General features: G+C 43.8%; 1 protein-coding gene across 2 annotated transcripts; it reads left to right on the forward strand.

The window, feature by feature from the left end:
• Positions 1–1,885: 1,885 nt before the first annotated feature.
• On the forward strand, positions 1,886–12,666 carry TNFSF10 (TNF superfamily member 10). Of its 2 annotated transcripts, none has more exons than XM_062005906.1 (5): positions 1,886–2,173; positions 6,369–6,521; positions 8,042–8,084; positions 8,752–8,868; positions 9,577–12,666. In XM_062005906.1, the coding sequence occupies exons 1-5, from the start codon at positions 2,051–2,053 to the stop codon at positions 10,017–10,019; spliced, it is 879 nt and encodes a 292-aa protein (XP_061861890.1). In that variant the 5' UTR covers positions 1,886–2,050; the 3' UTR covers positions 10,020–12,666. The 2 variants fall into 2 exon arrangements, with proteins under 2 accessions (XP_061861890.1, XP_061861891.1); XM_062005907.1 differs by having other exon boundaries at positions 1,887–2,173; positions 9,580–12,666.
• Positions 12,667–17,656: the final 4,990 nt, after the last annotated feature.

The following is a 17,656-nucleotide window of genomic DNA, read 5'->3' on the forward strand; positions in this document are numbered from 1 at the left end:
TCGTTTTTGGAAGAAGCAGATTTGAGAGGGGTGGGGTTTTTTTTGTTCTCCTCATTGTTCTTTTCCAAGTAAACTTCACTAATATTGCCTTACAACACTGGCACTAACTCAACAAGTATTAAATCAGATGTAAGGAACATCCACGGAGATTTCAAGTAATGGCTCAGGGGGACATGGATCATGCCTGCTAGCCATTTGCAAGACGATTGTATGGTTCTTGAAAACAAATCTTTAATGGATTGATATATTTTCTCACAGAAACAGTTCTTTTACAAGTCATAGGTCAGAGGCAAATCTGTGATGAGGCTGGAAAAATACAGACTAACGACCAGCTCCTAGGTGTCAACAACAGGAGTGCTACATAGCCCTGGGCTTCCTTTCACTTTTGTTTTTATTCTCTTTGAAAGAAAACAATGAAAGCAGTTTCGTTTCTTTCAAAAGCTGTAGAACCTCCCTAAACATCTGAAATGATCTGGAATGAACCGCACAAACTGTCTTCAGCAAGCAAGAGTCTTCCTCCTCCTTTACCATCTTTTAACTGACTTTTCACACAGCTCCCTCAGAAGAAATTTCTTTCTTAAGAGCTTATGAACCATGATAAACAAGGTAGGAGGCAGGCTAGGGGTTTTTTTTTGTAAGATTCTTTTGTGCATGTGCTACAATCTGTAAGAAACTCCTGAAGCAGCTGTTGCATTAAAGTGAACAAGAGCTCCACCATCCCTGCTCAGAAAGGGGCTGGGATGCTGCAAAAGCAGAAAGAGCCCATAATGTCATGCTAACTTTGCTGAGAAGTCATAGGAGGAGGTCATGAGCTCACTTTCAAGAAAATGTTAGTCTTCTCCATCTGACACATGTGTTGGAATGACACAGATCTGAACAGTTTTGGCACACGGATTGAATGCTATGAAGAGCCAGACAAATAAACTGCCTGCTGCCACATTGAACAGGGATTTGGGGATCATTTTGTTACATTATGCTGGAAGAAAAGATTTTTTCTAGTAAATGGCTGAATACAACAGTTATCTCTTCTCAAGGTCTTCTCAATAGTCAGGAGAGATATCTTTATCTTATTTTTTTCCCCTGTAATTACACTGAGAACTCCCTCCTGCATCAGGTCACGGATGTTGGGTAGGAGCCAAAATTTTGGACTGCCCTGCAGCAATGGAGCGAAAGTGAACTAACTGAAATCTGAAGCCTGTTTTCTGTGGCTACATTGTCAGCAGAGCACACTGGTGCTGCCTCTGCTATTTTGAAGTGTCTGCAGGTAATCACAAAGTTGGTTATAACCCAGAATCTGCGTGAGGTGGCAAAAGCCCAGTGGAAGTCAATGGACAGATCCTAAATCATGCACACACCTTTAGAAAAACTTCTGTCTGGGCTCAACAATGTTGGGAACAGTTTGCAAGAAAGAATCTCAGGGGTCTGAAAACCAACCAACCAAACCCAAAAGTGACTTCAGATAAAGCAAGCCCCAAACGGAAGAGCTGGAGTTCGTGTCTAGAGTGGATGGCAGAGGCTGTCAGCCCACAGGCACCTTTCTGTGATGATCCAGCTCTAGGGGTGAAGCTGCAAAGAAGGGTAACTGATGTGTGACTCTGATAACCCATCCTGCAGCCTGGAAACGCCAGGCATCTCCATACTCTTAACCACAGCCTCAATCTCTTAGCTGCTCCCTCTCTCCCATTTTCACCATTCGCTGGTGAACACCCCTCAGGATGCTCAGAGATACTTTACAGAGTGACGACGGACAAATGCTCCCCACATTCCGGAGGGGAGAGGAGGGGGCGGGAGCCGGAGTCGTCCCGGACAGACCCGCACCCACGCCCTCGGCTCGGTGGGACGGGGCGGGACGGGGCGGGACGGGGCAAGTTCCCTCCCGCTGCCGTTGCCACCGCGGGGCCGGGGCGGGTTGCGGGGCGGGCTGCCTGCCGGGGGAAGCCGGCGGGCGAGCCGGTGGCACAGCCCAGCCCAGGCCGGCCCGTCCCCGGCCGCTCCTCCCGTGCCCCGCAGTGAGAAGCCCGCGGTGCGCGCCCGGTGCTGCCCGGCCAGGATGCTGCCCGCCGCCGGCCCCAGCCCCGGGCAGACCTGCGGGGCTGTGCTGGTGGCCGCCGTGCTCCTGCAGTCCGTCTGCGTGGCCGTCACCTTCCTCTACTTCACCAACGAGCTCAAACAGGTTGGTGAGGGGCGGGCCGGCAACCCGGGGGTGTGTGGGGAGGGACCCCTGCGCTCTCTCTCGCTTTCTCTCCCTTTTGTTTTGGGCCGAGAAAAGGAAGGACTGGGCGAAAGCCGCGCCGAGCGCAGGTTTGGGGAGCCGCAGGCAGCTGGAAAGCGTTTGTTTGGCAGGAGAGCAGAGCCATCCCCGCCGCGCTCCGCAGACAAAGAGCTCGGCTGCCTCCCTCCCGCTCCTTTGTCTGGGCTTTCCTTGGGCCCCTGGTATGCACGCAGGGACGGAGTTCAAGGCAGCAACACTTGAAGAAGTTTTTGCCTTTTTCTTTTCTGCAAAGTTTCGCGTTTCTGCACACAAGCAGCAGATGAGCTTTATAGGAGCGCGCCAGAGCCACTGCCCCATCCATTATCCCATCATCCCATTGCCGTCCCCTGCAGCAGTGCCCGGACGACAACGGCAGCCTCTGGCAGATGGATATTCATGTAGGCACAGAGAGAAAGGGCTGAGGTGCCTCTTAAGATTATGTATTTTCCCAGAGGAGACATTTAAGACAGTGACTAATCCCAAAGGAACTTCACCCAGACAACAAACACCACGGAAGTCCTCAGGACGGCTTATAAATACCCATTGTATAGTCTGGATGTTTTGGTTTCCTCGCAGCCTAGCCTGCATTGCTTTTCCCTCCTCCAGCAAAAGATCACTTGCATTCCAAGAAAACTACATCTAGATAGTCCCGTGAGCATTTCTGTGTGTGGTCCTGCTTTTCATTGACCACCTCCCTCATACTCGGGGTTTTCCCGAGTGTTTTGGCCAAAATTTACTGCTCTGAGTTGTATCAGTATGTTGTTGTCCCTGGTACAAAGGTAAACCTAACTGCAGGTAAGTGTGCTACAGTTATACAGCTTCAGAAAGTTTTGCATAAATGTAAAATGTTCCTTGTGCGTTTATTCCACACCAAATTTAATAGGTGGAGTCCTCTGAGGTGTCAAAGCCCTCTGTGAAGCAAATGTTAATGGCTATACAGTATTCTGCATGATAAGCCAAGTTCATGTTTTGAAAATGTGCAAAACAGGTTTTCCTGCAAAGTTTGTAACTGGCTGTCCCATATCTGGTGAAATGGGAGAGTCACAGAGATGTGACAGATTTTATGAAATCAGGTTACATGGTGCTAATGAAGAAAAATACAGAAATGCATTCTCTTCTCTCATACATGCAGTTTAGAGTCCTGTGCTAACAAGCTTGCCAGTCTAAATAATTAGTAACCACACTTATCTTTCCCTTCCTTTTATTCAAATATGTACACGTGGGACACAACCACATGGCATGATACTTGCCCAAGATACAACTTGGTGTTTCTGAAGAAAACCAAGCTTGCATTTGGTATGAAAAGCTGAATCTGGACACACTGCTGGGCTGGAAAGTAAGGTGCTGACTCTGGAGGGGGTACCTTAGGCATAGTCTTGCATGTGTCATCTGGTGCACAATAAACAAGGAGAAAGCTTACCTAGAAACACTGTCTGTTACCCCACAGCCACAAGGTACACGTGGAATACATCTCAGAAGATAAACTGCCATTTTTGTCTGTCCACTTTTCTTCCCTTTGTTGTTCACAATGTCTACATCTCTACACCTTCACCAAATGACTGTGGCTGCACAGACTGCAGATATTTTTGCCTTTATGAAAAGAGTAATGTGTAACTAGCAGATTTCTTTACAGCTGTAGTAATCTTGAGTAGGACTGTGACTATGACCATTTAACAGTTTTACCACAGGAGGAAGTGCTGAGATGAGCACAATAGAATTCATTATGATTCAGGATAAGGGCTGCAAGGAAAATATCCTCAGACTTCCTTCTGTTTTGAAAACAGAGTTCACACACTACTCCTAGAATAGGACAGAAGCTTTACAAGATAGCATTCCTGCAGGACCTGTGTCCTCAGAAACCTCAGGCTACAGATAAATCTCATCTGAGTAAGTCTTGCAACACCCCAGTGTCTTGCTTTCTCTACCCATGAAACAGCAATGCCAATCCTTCACTACCATACCTGTACAAGCTTACGTTCCCTGAGGATTTCGCAATGTGGCAAAATACTGCTCCAGTGCCAGGACAGTAAAGCTGTTTGTGGGAAAAGTATGCCAGAGAAAGAAAAGGCAGAAGTGCAGGACTGTTTGCTTCCAGCTTGGAGAGCAAAGCTCAGAGGTGAGCTGAGGCAGATCTGGGAAGAGAATAAACAATAACATCTCAGTTGATCACCTACTTTGTTTTAAACTCTTTGAAGTATGTTGTTCTAGAAGCTGGATAGTTAAATATGTCAGAGCCCTTAGTTTTAAGTGCCTTAATAAGCACAGAATTTTAATCACTTTGAATTCTTGAAACAAGAAACCTGATTTGAGAATGTGGCTGTACCCCTCAGCAAAGACACAGAAACCTTCCCAAACACTTACAGTGGTGGCCCCATTTCACTTCGATGCCTACAAAATACTTGCAAGTAATGGGTGAAGTCCAATAGAGACTGCTGCTGCAACCGAGAGCTTGAAAGGTTCTGATAAACCCAGCAGGACTTGCAGTGAATGCTGCTAATCCTGGAGTGGGAACTCTTTCTAAATGCCTCTGTTTTCTAGCAGGCAAGAAAAGCGGGGAGTCTGAAGGAAGAGGCATCTGTTGCTTTCCATAAGCTATTCTCAAGGACAGCTGAAACTAGTACTTGCAGAAGGAATGTATCTGTTTGGCAAACCAAACCAAACTTCTTAACATGAGTGAAATTTCAATGTTACAACCAGAAGTCCATGTGAATGCTTTGTCTGTTTGTTTAGATTACAGTTTCTCCCAAGTTCCTGTAGTACTTTGCTGGCTGGCCAAGCCTTGCCAATCTTTCTAGCTGCTGCAGCAGGAGCAGTTGGGACGGAAGAGGAGCAGGTGTGCGTAGAACCACAGCGCCAGCTGCAGCCGTGGTCCTCACCCTGCCTGGGAAGGGCTTTCTGCCCTGGGATGAGCCCTCCCAGGTACAATCCCTTGGAGTCAGCAGGAGTTTTGCCACTCTCTTCAAATCCATTTCTCTTTCTCAGAAGAAAGCCATGCTTTCTCTATGACTAGAGGCCACAGACATAGGCTGGTGTCAGAAGCATTCAGCATTATAATTTTATATGGACCCAAATGTCGTTTCTGTTGTCTGGACTTTGTTCTGGATTATTAGGTCAAATACATAGAACCATAGAAGTTTTGGTTGGAAAAGACCTTGAAGATCAAGTCCAACCACCTACCTCACCCTGCCAAATGCATCACTAACCCATGGCCCTCAGCACCTCAGCTCCACAGATCTGCAATATCTCCAGGGATGAGGACTCCCCCACCTCCCTGAGCAGCCTGGGACAGTGTCTAATAGTCCTCTCAGGGAAAAAAAGTCTTCCTAATCTGCAATCTAAGCCTCCCTTGATGCAACTTGAGGCCATTTCCTCTCATCCTGTCACTCCTTATTTGGAAAAAGAGACTGATTCCCACCTCAAAACAACCTCTTGTCAGGTAGTTGTAGAGAGTGATCATTGCCTCCTCCAGACTGAACACCCCCAGTTTCCTCAGCTGCTCTTCATCAGACTTGGTCTCCAGACCCTTCCCCAGCTCCAGTGCCCATCTCTGGATGAACTCCAGCACCTCAGTGTCTTTCTTGTAGTGAGGGGTCCAAAACAGTAACAGAGAGACCCCAAACTTAAGATGGGAAGGTTATGGTATGGATAAATGTAAGCAAAAGCCTGGACTGCAAGTAGCATTGGCTGAAAAGACAGAATGGATAGTACCTTTAAGGCCTGGTATTTGATTTCATCCTCAATAATTTGTGAAGAAAAAGAGCCCTTATGCAAAAGAAATGTTTTTAAAATGGAACTAGAGAAAGTAAAGGACTCACCCTGTTAGTGATTTGGGTATTGAGTTTTCACAAAGCTTGTTCAGTTGAATGCTGGATACCAAGTTTACATCCATGGAGTTAATGTAAGCATATTTGTGCCTATTAGGTGTGCCATTATAGTTGAATAAACACATAAAATCAGAATTAATTACTTGTGCTGTCTATATAGTTGTAACTTGCACCATACTAGCAAATGCTTTAAAGAAAGTGTGTTCCTAAGCAAAGTGAATGCAGTGACTTACCATAGCTGAGCATCTGCGAGCATATCACAGCTGAAAATCCCTGTGTCTCTTCTGCTGCAGCTCAGGGACACGTACTCCAAGAGTGGCATTGCCTGTCTCACCAGGGAGGAGATGGAAAATTTCATCCCAAACTTGGATCTAGTTGAGAGCGAAGACAGAGAGGCTGATCCCTGCTGGCAAGTGAAGTGGCACCTGGGCAAGTTAATTAAAAAGGTATTTGGGAACTGACACAGTGAAAACAACGTGCTTGGGTGATGTTACGATTCAAAGGATCCTAATAGCACAATAAATGGGAGGGCTCTTGGACTGTTCTATTGCAAAGCATAGTCCAGCCACAGCTTCAGCTGCAGAGTGCTTGCACTGAAGCCAAAAAACCCCCATGACAGCGGATTCACTATGTTCAGGAAATTATAAAGCATAGATAACCAGTTTTTACTAAGCAAATTCCAGTGATAGCTTGGCTTGTCTGAAATACCTCAGGGCAGAAGTGCTTGACTTGAGCTTGTTTTCTATCTGATACAGCTCATAGTGCTAGCAGAGGTGTCACTCCCTCCTTGGAAATAAAGGGAGACTAGCATGAGAAAATGAGATGAAGTGTAGCATGGAGAGAGGTAAAAAGGTGCCTGAGGAATGTTCTGGTCATGAGCTGTGTAGTGTATTGGGAGGAAGAAAGAGCAAATGAGCACACAGCATCAGGCACAGAGCTTTCCCAGCTCAGCATTCAGAGAACACCATCTTCTGCATGACTTACACACAATACATAGAATTTTCGCCACAGACAAGAAAGTATGCTTGGCTGAAAAATCAGAAAGGCTAAAATTTTCTGGAGTGGTTTTTAAAATCCCATCTCCAATACATAAAAACTGCTCATCTATAACAATTTAATTCTGGATGAAACTTACCTGGCAAATCTTGCAGCCCAAAATAGATCCTCTGCTTGTATTCAGAGGTCTCAGCTCCTTTGGTGGAAGTTCTGCCTCGGAAATCCCTGAACTTCTGCATAAAGAAAACATTGTTTTGTTTAGAAGACATTTCTATACACCTACTGGCTCCCTGATGGCTTAAAAAAAGGTAGCCTGGGTTCCAGAAATAATAATACATTAAGATAATGATGATGATTATGATGGTAATAGCAGTAATAATGCAGATGGATGGAGACATAGATAAATAGAAATGTGGTTGGACAGAACACATCAGTAAGTGGCAACATAGGACCCATGTCAGTCACTCAGGTAAATCAGCTCAAGCTGCACTACCCTGGTAACCACACTAGTCATTTCAGCAGCCAGCAAACAGTTACAAAGAAGGAATGCACAAAGTAGGATGCGCTGGCTGCAGAGCTTAGATAGAGAAGTAGAGGTATAACAATAAATGAAATTCAATTTCCCAGAGCTAAGATCCCACAGAAGTGCCCCCTGCCAAGTATTCTGCAAATGGAAACTGATGCTTGTAAACTGATTTGAGAAAAGCATGAGGCTGAAATTTTCTGATGGACCTAAATTCCAGCTGGCTGAGCTCTCTTGGAAATGTTTTCCCACGTGTTTCATTACATAAAAGATGTAAACGTAGAAATACCTTGTCACAACAAATTAATAGGCTTATTTTTATTTATTTGCTTGTTGATGAAACCCAGAGTACCTTTTATTCATGAGCTTGAGGAAGGAGTGTCTTGTTCCTGCACCTATCAGCTTCTGCCAACAAGCTAATTCCTTTCTCTCTGCATTTGTTGGCAGATGATGTCGAAAAGCTACGAGGAACACAGATCTGCAGTCAATGGTATTACACTAATGTTATTATCTGTGGCAAAAAGGATGTGTAGTCACTCAATTTTTTACAAGTGCAAGAAGACACTAACATCTTGTCCTGGCAGCAAGTCATCAAAAATTAGAACTTATTACTAGAAGGCAAATTTTCAGGAGCCAGAAATATGGTCAAGCAGTTAGAGCAAAGTAACCAAGGTAGATGCAGAAGATTTGGCTTCCAGACCTTATCCTGTCGTGTTATGGAGATATTTAAACAGTCTGCTCTCCGGGGAACAAGCGGTGTTAAACTGCTGCATACACAGACCAGGGAAAGAATGGCTCTGCTGAAGCTCATGCAGCTCTAAACATGTGGAGTGAAAGCATCACAACTTCCAAGTGGAGATTATGAATACTTAACCATAAAAGATACCGGTCATGAATGTGAAACTTTGGTACTGTGGGTTATTTTTAAGTTGTCTCTTGGTAATTCTGGGGCAGGAGGAGGAGAAAAAAGGAGAACAAAGAGGAATATAACAACATTTCAAGGAGAGCATGAGAGTAATTTGAGCCTTATTGACCAATGTATTGCATTCAGTCTATGATTTAGTCAATTGATGACATACCTATTCCTTAGGTCAAATGGGACAGATGAGCTTTCTTCTTGTTCCTTACGTGAGGTTCCTTGTGTTGTGTTTCCGTAGCTGAGAAAGCCCTGACGCTGCCGCACACGAACGGGCAGCAGCCGCACAGCCCCATCACCAGGATCGCAGCACATCTGACGGGCAACAGCAACAGGAGGAATTCCCCAGCCCCACGCAGTAAGGAAGAACCTTTCAAAATGGTTAAAGGTCACAGAAATTACCCTGTCTTTGCTGGCTTCCTGCTTACATCCACTTTTCAATGCTTGCATTGAGTTAATAGTAAGAAACAAGTCATTAAAAAGTCGTCTCGTCCCAGACAGTGTTTTTTTCAGCTAATTCTCACAGAACAGGGAGAAAACTCTTCCCCTCTTGGTACCCCCCTATCTTTTCTTCTGGAACCTTCATTAGGGAGAGAGAAAAAAAAATCCTTCTCCTTAATGTTACATTTTCCTCTTGCTTTTAATTTCCTTGTGTTAGTTATGAGTCCCAGCTGCTATGGTGACAGACCTATTAGAAACGTGAGACAGAGACAGGAGAGACTTGACCTTCAGGCCGTATTAACAAAGGGCTTGGTGGGGTTTCTGCAGCTTGGGAGGGTATTAGACAAATGGATGTTTCAACTTCGTTAGTAGGTAACAATGGGATGACTTTTCTCTTATTTGGGAGCACAGACATTAGAAATAAAGGTAGTTCATGTGAATTCCCACATAGAGCTAAACTGTTTACTCTGGACCTTCAAACTGTTTTGAGTTAATTGACGTAATGAACTACTGGGAAGAGCAGGTTGCTTTGCTTTGTTAGCACAAAACAGACTCCTCAACTAGCAAACTCCTGGCTTCACTAGCTACCTTTTAGCATTTTCTCTCTTCTTTCTTTTTCCTCAAGTAGATTCCTTACCCAGAAGAGGGAACGGACACAAGATAAACAACTGGGAATCATCCAGGAAAGGCCACTCCTTCCTGTACAACGTGGAGCTGAGAAATGGCGAGTTGGTGATACCCCAAACGGGCTTTTATTACATCTACTCCCAAACTTACTTCCGATTCCGCGAGAACGAGGATTCAGATTTGTTGGAACACATCAGGAACCCCAAGCAGCTTGTCCAATATGTTTACAAACTGACCAATTACCCAGAGCCCATTTTGCTCATGAAAAGCGCGAGAACAAGCTGCTGGTCTAAGAAGGCAGAGTATGGACTTTATTCCATCTACCAAGGTGGTGTGTTTCAGCTGAAAAGGGAGGACAGGATTTTTGTCTCGGTCAGTAATGGTGACATTGTTGACATGGACAAAGAAGCAAGTTTTTTTGGAGCCTTTATGGTAGGTTAAACAATGCTCCAGAGGAGATGATAGTTTTCCTAGTGGGTACCAGCTTAAAATTCTGTACAATGGGGGATGATGAGCAAAGGCTGTAGCAGTACTGACAATACCAGACCCCCCTTTCTCAGCTCACTCAGTGTGAGGGCCAATTGTGCTGAATAACTCCCCCCATGCTAGGAAGGAGCAGCAGCCACTATGGATGGCCATGCTTTCTGCAGGCACAGGCACCACAGCTCACTGCCCAGCCAGGCTGGGCCCCTGTGAGGATTTCACACGCCACAGATGATCCCTCCAGCCAGAACCCCAGGCTGGTGAGAGCTCACCGTCACCTCTGCAGACATGCCTGACACCAGCTCAGCCCTGGCAGGTGGGATGGAGGTTGCTCCATGTGCTGTTACTCAAGGCTGAGCCTGGACATCAAATTTTACTCGTGGTCTCTATTGGGACCTTGTCTTGAATCAGCTCCTGTAAGGAGCCTTTACAAGTACTGCAATCCTGGATGCCCATGGAATTACTCTGGAAGTTTTTGTTTGAATCTTGAGTTTTACAAAAGTTGAAAGGCCATCAGAGAACTCAAACTGAACGTCTTCACCTCAAAAGCACTTAGGCACCTAACTAATTTTAAGCATACAAAGAGTCTGTTTAAAGCAAGGTATTTACATGCTTGAAATTAAATATGTGCTTAAGCATTTTTCAGGATCGTGGCTTCAGTCAGCACGTTAGTCTGTCTTAATCAGGATATTGTACATAAACCCAGATGTTGAAATGGCACAGAAGAGGCTTTGAAATCAATCAGTATTTTGATCAGCACATGATAGTGCCTGTTTACTTAATTGCTGTGCTGCAAAGATTTCGCTGGGTTTCCAATAGGTTCAGTAAGGTAGCTGCTGTTAACACTTGCTGACAAGTACTTGATCCAGAGAAAAAGATGTATTTTTCTGTAAATACTGAATCCTATTAGACACTTGCCACAAATCAAGCATGACACAGTTCTTCCACGTTTATTTGTCCTGCCCTGTATGTGGTAGGACGGAGGGCAGAATAACTCCCTGATGACTAATGTTTTAAAGAAAAGAGGCACAACTATCTGTACTTTACCAAGAGCTGCACATTTAGGTAATGCTGGTCTGATCTTTTTAAGTTTTATTTTGTAGGAGTGGGTGGAAAAGGTTAATAATTTTTTTTAAAACTGGACACTATTTTTTAACTCAATGAGTAGGGTTATTGTGTATTTTAAAAGGGTGAAGGGAAAGATCCACAACTGTAAGCTGTGTGGGTTACACACAGCAAGTGTCAGGTAGCATCAATCAGCACATTGTCAGTGGAGTGATACTAGTTTGCACCCTTGTATGCATTTTGCCCAGTTTCAGGGAAAACAGCTGTGGAAAAGAGGGTGAAAGTGAAAGAAAGAAAGGAAGACAGTTCTGCAAATGTTACTTTCCATCAACAGACTGATGCCAGGAGAAGGTCTGGTTGTCTATTATTTGAAGACACTAAGGTTGCTGTGGGAACCCTCCTGTTCACCTCCACATTCTGGTAATTGAATCACTGTACAGCCCTGGTGTATGGGCCTCACGAGTAAATATGCACCCTTCATCTCCCTACTTTGTCAGCAGGAGAAAAGGAATAGACACAAGCCCAAAACACACCGTAATACACAGTGCTGTAAGCCTGCAATGGTGAGGTTTAACTTTTACCTGTTGTCATGACGTAGTGTCACGTGGACTGTTCCCAGTGGCAGTCAAATAGGTGATGCTTCAGCCTTTACTGGAACACTTTAATTGGCCTCATTCTCAGATCGTCTGTTTCAACAGAGAACAGAAAATGCAGTTGTCCTTCTGATTTCAGTATTTAATTCTGAGAGAAAAAAGCTATTCCCTATGTATCTGGTTGTCTGCTGTATTGGAAAAAGGACTTTAGTATGTTCTTGCAAATGGACTGGGCTTTCCAATCTCAGCAGAGGATTGATCCACAGTGTCAGGTTTGAGGGGGTTTTGAGCAGTTTATTATATTTAAAAGTTCTTATTTTTTAAAAGAAATGTTAACTTAGGAGCTTATTTGTAAGGAAAATTGTTTGAACTGTGAAAAAGTATTGTGGATTTACTAGTGGCAGCTTGGAGACCGAAACCCTTCCTATGGCTCGCAAGCCATCTGTGTAGCGCAGGAGTCGTGGCTGCTGGAAAGGACTGGAAGGAAACCACAGGGACTCCACAGACTTGCTGGGACAATCTATTACATGCAGATTTTTTTTGGTCCATATCCTCAACTCTTGATACATAACACAATACCTGCTGTTGCTTGGAGAATGTTCTCTGGCATTACCTTCCTTTTTTACCTAACTACTTATTCTTGGTCTCTGCATGCAGAGAGCATCACAACAGGGATCACACCAAATAATCACATTATATTTCTGAATAATCTAAAGGCATGCTTGGGGGCAGATTATCAAGCAGTATCTCACAGAACACATTTGAAGATGAACAGAAAGCTTTATCAACTTCTGTTTGTACAATTGCACCCTGAATCGTAACTTTCATCTCACTTTGTGTGGAATGGCAAATGTAGCAAATTTTTGTTTGTGGTTGTAGGTTCATGGTAACATGTAAATATTGTAATTTTTCTACGTGCATTTTATATAAAACAGTTTTAGCAAATAGTTACTTAGTCCTGAAGTGATTATTGGTGTCATCTTGTGGACTTCCACAACCCTACCTGAAATAATTTGTGTCATTGCTTGACATCAGTTATAGTCCATTAAATGCTGCAAAGGGTTGCAATGCAGGGGACATAGTGCAAACTGTTGAGCAATGCCATAGGGCTGGCTTCCATACTCTACCTGGTGAGCAGCATCTGGGAGAACTACACTGAAGCAGTCACTCAAAAGGATCTTGTGACCAGAGACTACAAAACATTGAGCATTTCCTTTGAAGTTCTTCTCACATTTCTGGGCTTTGGCAGTTATTTAAGCACTGAGAAGTCTATTTAGTAGGAAAACATCTGATCAATACCCCATTATTAAATTACAGTAGAAGATAGCAGTGAATTCAGAAGGACCAGGACCATTTGCACAGATGTTGGAAAGCAGCAGTAAACTGGAGATCCCCTAATGTTGAAAACAAATGCACTCCCTGCCCCCTCCCAAAAAACAGGATATTGTTTGGTCTATTCACTTCCAAAATTTGCCCCAACTAGAAAAAGGGTAGGAAACCCAAGCAAACCCTGGCAGCTCAACAGGACATGAATCCAGCTCAGGCAGCATCCAGCCTGATCCCCAGCCCTGAGTGGGAAAGGGGGTGTCTTTGTCCTGTGTGTGCAGAGAAGGGCTCTGGCTGGAGCAGCAGCAACATGCCACAGCAAGGAAACCAGTTGCTCCTCAGGGTCCAACCCCCAGGAACATTGTCCCCACCAGGGCCACCACCAAAGGCTATTTCACCTCTGTGCATCCTCCTGACATCACCTCAGTAGTTCCTGTATTATCTTACCCTCAGTGTACTGGGCTCTGGCACAGTACACAACGCTGTTTTACCCTCTGCACGTCTACATGACTAACAAAGGGATGCTTGCCTCCCTAATGGACTCATAATCCAAATACATTTAGCCCCGTGTTTGTGTTAGGCTGTGTTTGGAATAGCTGCACATGCCTCAAGCCTCGATCATCAGCCATGCAGGTCTGTGCCTGCAGCTCTCTGCATCCACACTGAGCCCCACTGGAACCAGTATGCCATCCCCAAGGAGAAGCAGCCCCTGTGGCCACAGCCCCAGATTGCAGTGATGCCTATAGGTTTTAAAAAGAAATTATTCCTTTCAGAAAGCCTGCTTCTATTTCAGCAGAGGGGTCTCTCTTTTCTGATGTTTCCATGGGAAAGAGGACGTGCCAGATAAGGGCCTTTTATTGTGCCTTTCATTACTTCATGGAACAGACTTCTATTTGTTGCCTCACTTCCCCTTACTAAACATAATTATTATTGTTTGTATTGCAGCAGTATTCACAGCCCAGGCAGAATCAGGGATGCATTTACAAACAGTTAAAAAGCCCAATTCAGACACAGACTTTGAGGTTCACAATTTTAGTTTTCAGATTGCATCTAAATATCAGAGTCTAAGAAAAGGCTGCCTGTAACAATCAATAGAACACAACTAAGCACACAGAGACAAGATCTCATTCATCTCTCCACACCACCTTGTGCCATTCAGTAGCATAAATGGAAGACAGATTAGGAAATTGATGGGTCTGATATAGTTTTCACACGTTGGGGTTTGTGGTTTTTTTCTGTAGGGTTGACAGCACTTTTTGTCAGAATCATCCCAAATTTGGTTCTCCATAGCTTTTCTCTGTATAAACATACTGAAATTTAATGCTATGTCACAGGGGAAAAATCATTCCTTCTCCTCTGATTACCACAGGGTACCACAGTTAACTGCCTGACCACCACAGACTCTCTGCTGCTTTGTCACACCTTTTCCTGAGACATTCATAATCCAGACCTATATAGACAATTCCGTTAATTTCTTCTGAAAGTTTTACAGGTGACATCGAGCTGGGACTCTGGGTTGTGAGAGAAATGCTCTCAAACTGCTGGTGGTCCATGGGATGGGGCTGCAGCAGGCAGAAACCTGTACCTTTAAGCAGCTTCCCATTCTTTATAGGCTGTTCTGCCAGAGTTAGTATCAACCACATTCCTTGTCCTTGATGCACGTAATGCTTCTGCACTGAACACATCACATATGTAGCATTAGCAAACGTTAAGGAATCCAAAGCTCTTCAAATCACCTTTCAGAAACCAGCAATTTAAACACAATAGAAACCAGGGCACAAATTCCTCTTCAAGACAACTTTCCATTTTGTCTGATTGTGAATTCCTCAGCTTGTATTATTCTCGGTTTGCATTGAGTTGTGAGTATTTAGCCCATGTAACTGCCAGGCTGATGACAAAGTAGATGAACTGCAGGTTTGCAGGTGAAGTGAGTCAAGTTATCACTGACAAAAGTATCAACAAGAAAGTGTGACTAGGAATAATTAACTATGCAGTCCTACCTGCATGTTCAGACACTAACATAACCCAAATCATAATGAGTATTAATAACGTGAGTCACGTGACTGTTCCCATCCAAAGCCTGGACAGCTTTGAGTCAAAAGCTGCAGATTTTCTTTAGAGAGAATGCCCAACGATAACAAAAAACCACAGAGGATACATCCACTATTCTCATGCTGGAAATTCTTTAAGAAACACAATGTGGTTTTAGGCAGAACAAACGTGCCTGCGCCCCATGACCCGTGGGCTCTCTCTCCTGGGTGAAGAGGTGGGAGAGGGACATTGATGCCCAGAACACAAGCCAAAGTGTGGCGAAAAGCTAATCCAGATGGCCCTGAACCAGTGGCCTTGGAGCACAGCTTTGCTGATTAATTACCTAGCACTGTCTTAAAGTCTATGTGCAGATGTTTGCTGCCACATAAACAACCATGAAGTCATTTGAGCTCGTTCTAGGCTTTACATTATGATATCGGATTACCGTTGTTTCCTCAGCGCCACTCGCTCATGGCAGTTGCTAAACCATAACCTTTGAAAGCATACACCAGGTGCTGCCTTCTGTTCTTACAATGCATTTATAACAAAAGTCAAAACATCTTCTGCCCCTGGATATAATAAAAAACTCCAGCATTTGCTTTTCTGCGAATTGTTGGAGGAGCATCATTTTTTAAAGGGAAGATCTCTCCCTTAAGCCTGTTCTCCAATTTCTTCATCTCTCCCCAGTAAAACTATAATCATTCAAAGCCTTCAGATACTTCCATGACAACAAACAATGATATAAGCAAGAATTAAAACTGTATTGGATGAGAAGAAAATGGAAAGAACGGATTTGAAACTCTGTAAAGAGAAATTCTCTTCTACCTTACGTCCAGTCCTCGACACAGCTTTAAAGCTTCTGGAGAGAAGCATTTTAAGTCTTTCATGAAAGGTTAATGTTCCATTATAATGCAATTGATTAAAATGATTTTGTTAATATCTGCTTTGTTCATATACTCCATTACTGGATAAAATTATTAATACAAAGTACTTCATTTCTGCCTCTTTCTTTCCATTTCTCCCATCCCAATAACACCAGTGACTTCAAGCTCTTCTGTAGTTGTTAAGGCAACATAGAAGTAGCGCTCTTGCAACTGGAGGCTAACAGATAACTTTCTGGACCCTAAAGCCATCTTCTCTCATAGCTCTTATATCTTTCACTGTCTTCACCACTGTCCCTCAGCACATGCAAAACAGAGGCAGGACTTCATTATTATGTGCAGTTTGTGGGATGTCAGCTCTCTAGATCCTATGAAAACTTGTCCTGCAATCGCCAAAGAAATCTGAAAGAATCAGAAAACTGGAGCTGATTTTCTTCTCTTTCAGCTGACGTTTTTTCTGGCCCTGACTCCAGGAAGGAAAAGCAGTCAGAGAAGCCTTTGGCTCATGATACCTTTTAAAAAAGAGGATTGACATTGCTGGATTCAAAGCTCAACTTCCATTTCTGGTCCAAGTTGTTCATCCCTCCACACATCAAACTCCCAGAGAATTAGGTGTTAATTTGTTGCATTAAGAGCTTAAGTTGTCCAGAGTATATAAATCTACCTCACTTTTGGCTACTTGATTTTGCTTCAGAGGTCTCAGTTCAAGTATTATTTTAACTACAAATAATTGGCCTTTTTTTCTGAAAAAGAAAGCCTTTCTCTCCCAGGGAAAGGGAAATGGGGATTTTTTGACAAGACATAGCTCAGGAAAAAAAAAAAAAAGGATGAATTTCATGAGAATGAAGAATCCTCTCTACACTGTAAAGTCACATTTATAGCTTCAGGCCATTTTCTCTGCCAGATATCAACATCCTTCAGCTAATGGCACTGGTCTGAGAATTTATCGGGTGGGGGGGGGAAAGGGTGAAACAATTCTTTATAATAATACAAAGTATTTGGCAGCCTAAATACAGAGGCATTTACCAGCTCCTCCATAATATAATGGAATGTTCTTTAAATTAGATTGGTCACAAAATTCTAATAGAAAATAACTGTACAGTGGTGGCATGCACCCATGATTTTTCTTCAGAAACATATAAACCAATTACATAGGCAGCTGGATAAACAAAGTGAGAAGCACATTAGGCTCTTTCTTCTTCTCAACTGCAGTTAATGTGTAGCCATACCCGATAGAATTTAGTGACTGGTGAGTAACTTGCTACAGAACTGTCTCATGGTTTGAGAGCAGGAGTGGTGAATACTGATTCCAATGAAACTGCAAAAAATACATCATCCAAATTAGGACAGGGACAAGGCACTGAGGCTACTGTTTGTATTACTACACAAAGTAAATTACAGAACACAGGTACTCGCAGAGGCACAGGCAAAGCAACACAGCATTGTGCTCTGACATGAAATAAAGCTCTGCAGCTGTGAAATCATGGAGTAATTTTGGTTAGAAAAGGCCTTTAGGATCAAGTCCAACCACTCCCCTCACACTGCCCAGCCCACCACTAAACCTTGTCCCTCAGCACCCCACCTACACAGCTTTCAAATATCTCCAGGGATGGGAGCTCCCCTACCTCCCTGGGCAGCCTGGGACAGTGTCTGACAGCCCAGGGAAAAAAGTCTTCCTAAAAATAGTGATGTTAAGAGA

Source organism: Colius striatus, chromosome 12 (genome assembly GCF_028858725.1).
Source record: "Colius striatus isolate bColStr4 chromosome 12, bColStr4.1.hap1, whole genome shotgun sequence".
Taxonomy (NCBI): Eukaryota; Metazoa; Chordata; class Aves; order Coliiformes; family Coliidae; genus Colius; species Colius striatus.

What these genes read in the sequence shown, in the direction of transcription:
- TNFSF10 (XM_062005906.1), top strand. Translation starts at nt 2,051, where the DNA reads ATGCTGCCCGCCGCCGGCCCCAGCCCCGGGCAGACCTGCGGGGCTGTG. An exon ending in TCACCAACGAGCTCAAACAG is followed by an intron (nt 2,174 to 6,368) that starts GTTGGTGAGGGG and finishes CTTCTGCTGCAG; the next exon opens with CTCAGGGACACGTACTCCAA. An exon ending in TGGGCAAGTTAATTAAAAAG is followed by an intron (nt 6,522 to 8,041) that starts GTATTTGGGAAC and finishes ATTTGTTGGCAG; the next exon opens with ATGATGTCGAAAAGCTACGA.